At 51.1% G+C, this 11,614-nt stretch overlaps 1 protein-coding gene across 1 annotated transcript; it reads right to left on the bottom strand.

Annotated features, from left to right (window-relative positions):
- Positions 1 to 4,966: 4,966 nt before the first annotated feature.
- On the bottom strand, positions 4,967 to 11,154 carry LOC118700832 (basic salivary proline-rich protein 4-like). The gene is made up of 6 exons (XM_036405406.2): positions 10,164 to 11,154; positions 9,723 to 9,910; positions 7,724 to 7,844; positions 6,054 to 6,692; positions 5,585 to 5,702; positions 4,967 to 5,210 (listed from the first exon to the last, which is right to left on the bottom strand). Exons 1-4 carry the CDS (start codon positions 11,152 to 11,154, stop codon positions 6,682 to 6,684), a joined length of 1,311 nt encoding a protein of 436 aa, XP_036261299.1. The 3' UTR covers positions 4,967 to 5,210; positions 5,585 to 5,702; positions 6,054 to 6,681.
- Between the last annotated feature and the right edge of the window lie 460 nt (positions 11,155 to 11,614).

Raw genomic sequence — 11,614 nt, 5'->3', positions numbered from 1 at the left:
TACTATACTATACTATACTATACAGAAACTCATCACCCTTACAGACAGTCAGATACAGACAGACCAGATTGGTCAATTGAATCCAAAACACCATCACCAGTGGCCAATTAAGAAATTACCCTTTGGTAAACAAATCTCCATAACACATTCCACATGTTCACAACAAGAGGTGCAGCAAGTGCAGATAAGAATTGTTTCTCATTCTTTTCTCTGATCTTCTCACAGCTTTCCCCAGGACAATGCCTGGGAAAGTTGTGCCTGCTGCTCTCTATGGAGAGAGCTGCAGCCACAGACAATACCTTCAGTTAATTGTGAGCAAAACATCTTGAGCAGCTTTCCCAATTATGTGATTTCAAGCTGGAAAATCATGAGGCTCTGAAGAACAACGTGGACCTCATGACAATCATTATGGCAGACAATCTGCAAGTGACATTCTCAGCATTGCTCACTCAGGAAAACCAAGGATGAGATGCATCTGATCTATCTTCAGATGGCTGCCAGGGCACACAGGTCACATTGCTTTGTGGAGAAAGAGAGACACTACTTCCAAGTTTAAATGCCTCCTCATATGGGAGGTGTGTGTCTTACAATAAGGAAACTCATCACTCTGGAGAAGTGTCTCTACAACCAGGCATGACAATCTGGAAAAGCAGCTCAGATGCATCTGAACAGGTAAACAGGACCATATTTGAAGGATTCAGAAAATCAGTAACAGAGATAAAAACAGAAGCCTGACATGCCAGAACTACACTCACATTTCATTTGCTTCCCTAGAGACTAGATGCACAGCTTAACAACCCCACTGGGAACAATTCTCCTGATCAACCTGTCTCTTCCATGAGCACAGGAAGATGCTAGCTGTGCTACTGAGGCATGCGGTCACTTTCCTGCCACTGCTGAGCAGGACAGAGCTAAACAAATCCCCTCTGCTATCAGAGGAGAACAGGTACAAGTAGCTCTGCCAGTGGCATGAAGAGACAGCAAGGAGCAAATTCCTGTCTTAAATGCTGATTGCAGCACAGGGAGAAATACACCAAACATGCTGTTCATCAAGCAAGTTACATGAAGGACAGGAATATCAAGACAAAAAGTTCACATTCAGACACCTGTTGACTGAAGTTGTTCAGAAATTGCCTTGCTCCTTACTACTCAAACTTGGTACTGTTTGAGGGTAAGAAAACCATGATTCAGCCAGGCCAAACCCCATGGATGAGAACTGCATCTTTGTGGAATGGCATCTTGCATCCAGACTGAGATTTCTCATCAAAACACCCATCTGAAAAAGACTCCACTCAGATGGAAAAAAAGCCCTGGTTGAATTTACTTGTCCCAAGTCAGGCAGCAGAAACTTGGCCCTCTCCCAGCCTCCACAGCACTGCCCTTGCCACTGCACTGCATCGTCTGAGCTGCAACCAACGGGTGTCTTTTTGTCTCTCCATTTTTGTGGAAACCCCTCCAGAGAAGTTGTGTTCAGCACAATGCAGAAGTAGACATTTTTTATCCTAGAGCATTTGTAGGGAAAGGAAACAATCTGTGGCACTGGTCATGTCTTCCAGGAAGATTTTCCTGAGGAAGAGACATGTAAAGCTTGTCATGTGCTTTGTCTCATCTGACAAAAGTGCTCAGTACCGTTTGCTAGAAGACAATGTGGCCTGAGGCTTCTTTGAGCCATCGTTCCTCTCCTTCACTGGCTCCTTGACAGATGGGCCTTCAGCCTTCTGGTTTGCCATGCCCTACAAAGACATAGAGAAACCCCATCCATCTTTAGAATATAAACCAGGAAATTCCCTGTTGAAAACACAAGTTAGAACCAGGATCACTGCTACCAAGGCTTAGGGAAACATTTCCTAACTTACAGATGGAAACGGAGCAGAGATTGAGTGATGCCAACTCTTTGTTTTCAACAGCCCAAGGCAGGTTATGGGTGCTACCAGACTGAGCAGCAGTCTAAAATCCCAAATTCCTTTGTCTTGAGCATAAATGGGAATAATGCAAACTGGCAGGCAACGAGTGTTTGTGAAGGAAGCAGCAGAACAAACTGGACTCTTTGGGGGTTGGCCCATTGTGTTGGAAGTTGATTTGGTTCAACACTCACTCTCCCTGTGCCTGCACAAAGGCAGGCTCCCTTCTGTAATGTTGATAAAAAAATAAAATCCCCCCCATCAAACAAACAAAGGATTTTCCACTGGATGCTGCTGAATTCACCAAGCTTCTTCCAGCTCCACAGGGCTTGACAGCAGGGCAGCATTCCCAAAAGACAGACAGTCATTGTAGTAACTAGGATTGACTTGGACATCTTTTGTAAATTTGGAAATTTTCTTGGCGCTACTACTTCCAGTGTCCTTTGCAAAGACTCTGTTATCTTCAGAAGCACAATTCTCACTTAATTGCTTTACAGGGGGCAGAGTAGGGAGAGCATGGTGGGGGTTACTCTTAAATGTAAACCCATTTTCTCCTCTTTCCCTTCCCTCTTTGTGACCAATATTGAAAATATTCAAAACCCCACTTTTTCCCTAATAATATCAGTTCCTTTGTGGCCTGCTGATGAACAGGCTGAGGATCAACAGCTCATTCCCAGGAGCAAAATGATTCAGCAGAAGAGGAATGAGCTAAGGCAGATTGGGTATGTTTGATCTCATATTAGCAGTGGCAATACTTGCACAAAGGAGACATTTCTCCTGCCAAGCACTTACTTTCTTCTTAATTCTTGTCAGAATATCTTCCAGGTCACAGGGGGAAAGAGATTGTTCCGGAAGCATTTTAAATTGTTGATGAGTGAGCAACATCTTCACCATCTCCTGTCCATAATGCCTAAGGAAGGAAGGAAGGAAGGAAATAAAAAAAAAGTGAACAAACACAGGAAGAGTGTTAACAGAAGAGGCCGATACCTTAAACTCATCAGGTGCAATCCCTGCAGGAGAAGGCATTACCTACTCAGCAAAGAGGGAGATTTACCTCACTTGACACTGCACAGTGCTGTCAGCTGAACACAAGAGGCAGGAGGAGAATGTGGGGCAACAGAAAAATACCATTTCACTCTGAAACTGGGGGTGTGCTTCTGTGGCATCAAAGGATCCCAGGGAACAAGCAAAACACATCTGCTTTGTTGTCAGAGCCTATTAGCAGTGTCTTGCTGCCATTGCACAATACTTTGCCTTTCTTTAACTGGCAGGGAAGCCAGGACAAAACACCTCATGCATCCTCTTGATTATTCTATACTATGTGTATGCACAGGGGCAGCGAGTTGCTCTGGTGTTCTTGGCAGCTATTCATGGGAATTCCATCACCAAAGGAAGGGGATTTAGGTAGTTTGGGTTGATTTTGCCACTAGGAAACAGTGCCCAGAGCACCTTCCAGGCTTTTGGGCTGGCCTCGTCCCTCACCCTGGAGAAGCAGGTTGCTGTGGGAACTCTCATATCCACAGTTTCTGGCTGGATTGCCGTGTCTTACCACAGACAGCCCTGGAGACACCAGTACACACTCCATCTGCAATAAAAGGGGACTTTGTTCCAGCTTTTCCCTTGGCCCAGCATGCAGCAAGCCCACCTGGGCCTCATTCAGCTCTGTGTGGGCTGGTAGTCAGCTTCTGCTGGGAATTTAAAGCTTTTACCCTACTTTCCACAGTAAATAGTGGAGCAAACCCAGCCGCACCAACCCCCAAATTTCACTCTAAAAACCACAATTTTCATTTTCCTCTATTCAAGCCTTGAAGAAAACAAACTTTACTTGAGTAAGCTGGAGGCACAGTGTCCTCCAGGATCATTCTTGAGTAGGACAATAATGCAGGAGAAGACTGGCAAACCCAGAGGTTACTGGTGCTTAGGAAGCTTTGCAAAACCTTCCCACGTGTGGTGCTCTTGCAGCCTCCTGAGCTCCTGGAGCCCTCACTCAGCTCAGGCACAGTTGGGACAGAAGGGGATGGTTCCATCTGTCAGATGTGGGGACAGGAGGAGGGAAGACTTTGCAAACGCTGCCACGAGGGCAGGGCTGTTTTCATTGATGGTGCCAAGTGGTAGTACATCATCTTTGATTAAATGTGAGGTGCTGAAGGGCAAAAATTCTCAGTGCTAAGGAGAGAGTGTCTCCACTTACACAGCAAGGTAAGTGAAGGGGAAAGTGCAATCTGTATTTCATGGGAGGTGTTCAGTTTTTAACCAAACATTTTTGCAGAAGACGTGCCCAGGCAGGGGTGATTCAGAGCATTTTATCAGCCTCACAGAGTATCCCCACATCTGCTTGGCCACATTTTCTCTCTTTTTTCATTGTGAATGATTTCTCCTGCCAGGGTTGCTCCTGCTTGGAGTTCTAGTCTCAGTGGAGCCCTGGAATTTTCTCAGCAGGCCTCTGCAGCGAGTTCTGAGCCAAAGTGGGGCTCTGCTGCCAGCCCAAATCTGCGCTTCCCCTGCCCAGCCTGAGTGCAGGTGGGGCATGTGCTGGGCATGGCCGGAGACTTGCATGGCCAAAATCCTATATATATAGCCTATACAGAACTATACAAATCTCAATTTAGGTTAAAAACAGGAATTTATTCTATTATTACAACCTTTCTATGTAATAATATACAAATACTAACTTCAGTTAATTTATATCCAACCTCCACAACAACGCACTATACACAAAGATCAATTAGGTGTTTAACAACTTAATTTATTACATATTACTACAAGGATTAAGCCCATCTAGGAATACAAAAATATCTCCATAGATATGTAACTAGAATTACATCCAGAAACAGATAAATATGCATATAAAAATAGACTTATATACCTATACAAATACCAATATTCCTATTTTAAAAGCCATATAACAAAAATTGTATCAAAAGAGATACCTACACAACTTTACCCACAGGAAATAGAAATTAACACAGATATAACAATATCCATGTCTACATACATAAATTTATACACATATATGTAATTTCAAAAAAATATATATATTTATATATATATATATATATACATAGCATACATTCATAACAAAATAAATACACATAAATATAAGAATATACACATGGAAATAAACACATACAAATAGCAGCCCACATATGGAAATACACATATAATAACTGTGGCTACGTTCAAGTCCATGTATCTTTAAACAGCACTCGAAGCAGAGGGATCCCAGCTGCCCCATCTTCAAAGCCTCTCGCTCGGTCTCCTCCTCCCGTGCAGAGCAGCTCTCCTGGACAGCGACAGCAGATGGAACATCTGGCAAGCAAAGGAACACTGAGTGAGTATGGGGACGTTTCCCTTGGCAGCAGCTGCACTTCCATCAGGGAAGAGGCAATGTCAGAGCCTCCCCAGGGGGGTCAGAAAGAGAAAGCAGCCGAGCGGGCCAGGCTGTGGTGAGCGCAGCCGCGGCGGGACTGTCCCGCAGCCCCGGCAGCCCGGCAGAGCCGGCACAGCTCCCGGCCCTGCCGGCACAGCTGCCTTGCCCAAGGACAGCCCCTGTGCCGGCCGGGGCAGCTGCGCTGAGCAGCCCCAGCACGGGCAGGGCCCGCTCCTGCCCCGCCGGGCAGTGCCCACGGCCACAGCCCACGGCACCCTCAGCCCCACCTGCCTCCCCGGGCCTGTGGCCTCACCCGGGCTCTCTCCAGGCTGGCAGCAGCAGGTCCCCGTTCACTGCTCTGGCTGCTGGCCTTCGGCTCCTCCCTGCTGGCTCCCGTCAGTCTCCAGCTGTCCTCAAGGTCTTCATGGCAGCTGTGGCAAAAGTGGAGGCTCTGGAATTGCTTCCAAGGCCTGGCAGAGCTGCAGTCCCGGAGCCCTCTGTGCTCCCTGCTGGCCCCCTCCATCCCCTCAGCCCCGCCATGCTCTCGGTGAACCCCCAGCCCCCTTCAGTTTCTTCAGCCCCTCACAGTCCTCTCACCCCCCTCAGTCCCTTCTGACCCATCCCGTCCCCTGAGACCCACCACCCTGCCAGCCTGTGCCACTTGCCTGTCACCTCAGTGCCACCATGGCCCTCAGCTGCCCCACAGCCCTCAGCCCCAGCAGCAGCTCAGGGTCACCGTCCCTTCAGCGCCCCCTGAGCCCCCTCAGCCCCCTCTGTCTCACCGTCCTTCAGCAGCTCCTCAGGGGACAGTGCCTGGGGCCAGCGGCAGCTCCCACCGCTCCAGGGACAGCCGGGGCTGGAAGTGCTGCTCCGCCTGGCCCGGCCGCCAGCTCGGACCCAGCACAGGGACGGGGGACACAGGGGGCACCGGGGCAAAAGCAAGAGGTGAAAAAGACAGCTGAGGGGGGAAAGAGCTAAAAATGCAGCCTAGGCCTACACAAACAGCAATCTATCCATCAATCTCTCCATCTAAACATTCCTATTCCTCTTACTATATAACTATACACATTCATAAATGTAACTGCATACATATGCATATATATATATATAGAAATATTTTACACATATAAAAATCTAACTCTGAAAATCTATAAATGTAAATATATATTAAAATATAATTACATCACATCTATAACTATATACATATCCACATTTAACTATACAGATCTATCAAGCTATGTCCATATAAATAGAACACTATCATCTATAAATGGAACTATAACCACTAATAAATAGAACCATAGAAATCTATAAACATATCTACAAACAGAGGAGTTCTACCTGCCCGATGGTCACAGGCTCTCCCCTGTCTCTTCCTGCCGTGCAGGGCAGCCCTCCTGGAGATGTTGGTCAGATGGCATCTGGGAAGCAAAGGCAACACTCAGTCAATATTGGCCCTTCTGCACCTCTCCCTTGGGCAGCAATTGTCCTTCGACCAGGGGCTGTCAAAGATGGCCTGAAAGGCAGACTCTCACTTGGCAATTTGAAGCAATCTGCCCTTAAAAGAACAGGGACCATTCCAGGTGTTCAAAAGTGTGTTTCAAAACACTGAAGTATCTTGATAAAGTCTCAGTTCCCGCAGTGCAAAGGGCACCCAGGAGAGCTTGAAACACACACAGTCCCAGCTGCCACAAGGAAGCCCAGCCTTGTTCTTTCTCTGAGCTGACAGAGAGACCTCAGCCCTCACTGAAATGGCTGAAGCTGAAGGTGCTGGGAGCTGAGTCATGAACCAGCTCCATTACCTGGCATCTACAAACTGCCCTCTGCAGTGAGCAGCAGCTGCTCCAACTCGACCATCAGCTCTGGCAGGAAGGGCTGGGAGGGACAGAGCTCCCTACGAGGCCTGCAGGCTGCACCAGCTTGGCTAAGGAATGGATCCACAGTGCTCCCTCTCTCCTCTTAGGCCTCCCTAATCAGGGGTCATTCAAGCTTTTCCTTCTGATACTGGAGTTACTGTGATTTTTCTATTGGTTGGACTCTGATGTTGTGCTCCTTGTTTTTCTTGTGGGTCAGGACCAGTACCAGCAGAGTGGTATTACATTTAGTCAGTGATTTGGACTTCTACCCTGACTTTTTGCTCTTTTTTTCCCCTGTTCCTTCAAGAGTCGCTCAGCCTGGCCTCCCCTGGCACCCTGCAGCAAATTTACCCACCCACTTCAGCACAAAACTGGGACACCCGGCTTGGTGACACAACTCCCACAAGGTCAGGTTTATTCCCTGCTCTCTTGCCACAGCAGAGGACTCAGTGTCAGAGCCTCTGGAGAAGCGTGGAGGGCAGGGCTCAGGGAGGTTGTGCCAGTGCAGGATTTGAACTAAAGGCACCAGGAAGCACCAACCCTGCTCAGAGCAGCCATCTCACAGCTCTCTAAATCAGTGTGGGCTCTGTCCTCACCAGGCTCCTGGGGCTCCTGGGAACTGTTCCTGCAGCTCTCGGTGCCAGATGAAGCTTCCTCTGCTGCAGCTCTGTTCACAGGCTCCCCTCCTGAAGAATCAGGGGCAACACCAACATTGTCCTGAGCAGAAAAACAGAAAGAAAGGAACCCAAAGATCACTCACTATTTTGCTGGAATCATATCAGGGATACAGTAACTCTCCTTCTCCACTCCCAAAGGACATGGAGCACAGAGGAGGGAACACTGCCCCCACGGTTCACATGACAAGCCTTTTAAACTCAGGATTCAGGGGGCCAAGGTGAAACTGAAGCTCTTACAAAATGACCTTTGAGACAAAACATGAACACAGAAAACCAGAAGACACCAAGTGAGGGGACGTGCCCCCACGCTCTGACCCTGCCTTATCCCAGAGCTGTGAGAAATCAGCCAGCACAAAGCCAGGGGCTCTCCTTGCTGCCAGCACGGCTGCCAGCAAGGGCAGAGCTCGCTCCCAGCCCTGCCCAGGGCTGTGTGCTGCAAACCCACAGGCAAAGCACACATTTCTGCCTGGGAGTCTCAGCACCCGCAGCCAACCGCTCACACAACCCATCACAAGGTGCTGCTTCTCGGAGCCTCTGCTGCTGCCCCACGCGTGTCATCCAGGCAAACATTTATGCACCCTGGGTATTGCCAGGATCACATTTGGGATCAGTGGCAAAAATCTGTACATCGTTAGGGTAGGGAAAAAAAACAACCCAAAAGACAGGAAAAGCCAGACAACCAAGTAGTGTTTCTATTCCACTGAGGAAGTAAATGCCCACAATGAAGCAAATTACCTTTGGACACAAAGATATTCTCACTATGACCAGTTTCAGAATATTCATCTCTTCTGCCATAGCTCATCCATCAGAACCCTAAAGATTCTAAAGATGGTTCAGAGCCTGCAATGTTTCCTTTTCTTATGGAATAAAATGCTTCTCTAAACTGCTATGTGTGACTTTACAGAGGACAAAAGTCATGCCTCTTGAGAATAAGGTATTAGTAAATCCAAAAAATCCCACTCCCCCCCTTGAGTCATAATCACAAATGTACTGCAGGCAATGGGTCAGCACATCAACAGAAAGAGAGACATTCTTTGGCCAACACATGTCATAATCTGCAAAAGGACAGAGAGCTGCAGCTGCAGCCCAGCCCCAGCCACGGCTCTGGGAGCGCCTACAGGCACGGCAGGGCTCACACAGTGATAGTGGAGCCCTGGAAAATGTTAAAGATAGACTTTGAAAATGTTAGGCTTTGTGTTTTCTCAGATCACTGCACCTGCGTAAGCAGTATGATAAATGATATAATTGCTAGATGTGATGATTGTTTAGTAACTAAATATAATTATTGTATAATCATAAGAAGAATCATGAGAAACTAGGTTAGAAATTTAAGGGGGAACCATGAGAAGCTATGTTTAGCTGAAATCTGTGCCTACAATAGAACAATATAAGTTTAATAATTAACATGAAAGTTATATAACGATAGAGTATAAAACACGTTCACCTCGAATGTATGGTTGCAATCAGATTTGGGTGGAAACTACCCCGATTCCCAGAGCTCTTAAATAAAAAGCACTGCATATAATCGCTTATGTGATTATGTGTTTTTGAATGCTAACAACAGCAGCAGCAGCTGCAGCCCAGCCCTTGCTTTGCCTTGGCCTTCCCACCCAAAAGAGGCACGGCCCACATCTGCTGCAGATGGGACAGAGGCACCTCTGGCATGCCCCTCCCTGCACGGGACACTTGGCCTTCAGTGCCAATTCCCCAAACACTCTTCTCCTCTTTCCCAGCAAGTAAAACCTCTTCTTCATTTCTTCTTCATCCCCTCTTTTAGAAATCTTTCTTAACCAAGAATAATTCAATAACTAAATAAGAATGAAATAAGTTCAATTAAAGAAGCCTTTGCTTCTCAACCGTGTCACAAGGTTCAAAAGCTCTCAGTCCAGCCCCTTTTATCCCCATTCAATGGAATTACCTGAGCAGAGGGAGATCTTTCAGACAGGGACCTCCTGATCTCCCGAATCATTTTCTCTACGGCAAGGCCGAGATCTGCTGGTGGCCATTCCTCCTCCCCAGGCGCGTTCTGTGCTGAGCTGGAGGCCGTCCATGCTGCACAAGCTGCACTGCCAGCGGGAGCGCTGGGCCCTGAAGTGCCCGGGCTGGCTGCAAGAATCCAAACACATTGGTCAGGCTCCACAACGTGGCTGTGGGACACAGAGCTCTGGTGCTGCTGTGGATCAAACATCACGGGAAGCACACAGGCAAACCAGGCAGAGAATCTTTCGGCCTCCTAGGTGCCCCTTGCTAGTAGGCTTGACAGCCTCTGGCCGAGAATGACAGAGCCTTGTGGAAAACTACTTGAAACGGTCACTTTTCACGACCTTTCGGAAAAACAGGGCTACAACTCTTTTCCTACCTCGTGCGTCGTAGGCTGCGGGCTGCTGCTCCCTGTGGAGCTGCTGGAAGCTGCAGGGCTGCACTCCGAGCACCTCCCGCTCGGCCGGAGGCAGCTGCTCCCCGTAGAGCTCCTGCGAGCGGCTGCGGGGCCCCTCCCGCCCGAGCGGCAGCGGCCGCTCCCCGTGGAGCCCGAGGAAGTGGCAGGGCGGGATGCCGAGCACCTCCCGCTCGGCGGGCGGCGGCCGCTCCCCGTAGAGCTCCTGGAAGCGGCTCGGCCCCTCCCGCCGGGCCGGCAGCGGCCGCTCCCTGTGCAGCAGGTGGAAGCTGCAGGGTGGGCGCCGGGCGAGCAGCGGCCGCTCGCCGGGGGGCTGCTGGAGGCGGCCGGGCCGGGGGCTGCGCAGCTCCCGCCCGTCCGGCAGCGTCCGCTCCCTGTGCAGCAGGAGGAAGCCGCTGGGCGGGCGCCCGGCCGGCAGCGGCGGCCGCTCCCTGGGCAGCGGCTGGAAGCGACCGCGCCCGCGCCGCCCGTCCGGCAGCGGCCGCGGCCCGGGGAGCTGCTGGGAGCCGCAGGGCGGGCGCCTGCGGCCCTCCCGGCCCGCCGCCGGCCGCTGCCTGTTGGCCGCGCTCCGGCGCTTGATGCGGAGCAGGAGGTCGGGGCGGTCGCGGCGAAAGCAGGGGTTGCAGTAGTGGAGCCAGGCCCCGGCATCGCCCGGCGCAGCCGAGCCGACCCAGCCCGGCACCTTGCGGAAGCCGTAGCGGTAGAGCTGCCGCACGAAGCTGCGGAACTGCGTGGCCCTGAAGGTGTGCGGCACCGGGGCCGGCCCATGGCCACGCCCCCTGTGGGCGTGGCCCGAGCTGAGCAGCTCTCGCTCCACGAGGCAGCGGTCGATGAGCAGCCCCTGGGCGCGGCTGTCCCAGCGCACGGAGCGGACGCGGGGGCTGTTCACCAGGCGCCAGAGCTTGGCGGGGAAGGTGCCGGCGCTGAGCCCGGCGGGCAGCGGCAGCTCCGCCATGGCGTCGATCGCCGACTGTGGCCACAACGCCCGCCGCGCAACGGCCACGGCTGCGCTGGCGGCGCGCGGCCTGAGGGGGGCGCTGCGCTCGGGCCCGCGCGCGCCCAGCGCGGCCCCGGCGCGGGCCGGACTTGGCGGGGACGAGCGCGGCAGAGCCGGGGCTGCGGGCACAGCGCGGGCGGGGCGGCTCCGGGGCTGGCCGCGCTCGGCTCGGCAGCGCCAGCTGCGAACCCCCTCTTTCTGTGGCTGCAGGCATCCTTCTGCCTTGGCCTTGCGCTACAACCCCGAACCAGCAAGACAAGGAAGATAAAACAGCCGCTTCTCTCGCAGTCAGCCTCCTGCAGCTCTTGATGCCTGCGCTTATTCCTGCCCAGGTCCCAGACTTCTCATTTCCCATCCTTGAACTCCATCAGATTCCCCTCAGGCCAGTTCTTTAGCCTGCCGAGGTCCCTCTGAATGG

The sequence above is a fragment of the Molothrus ater genome, chromosome 38 (assembly GCF_012460135.2).
Source record: "Molothrus ater isolate BHLD 08-10-18 breed brown headed cowbird chromosome 38, BPBGC_Mater_1.1, whole genome shotgun sequence".
NCBI classification, from domain to species: Eukaryota; Metazoa; Chordata; class Aves; order Passeriformes; family Icteridae; genus Molothrus; species Molothrus ater.
This window is presented reverse-complemented; position numbering and strand designations above follow the sequence as displayed.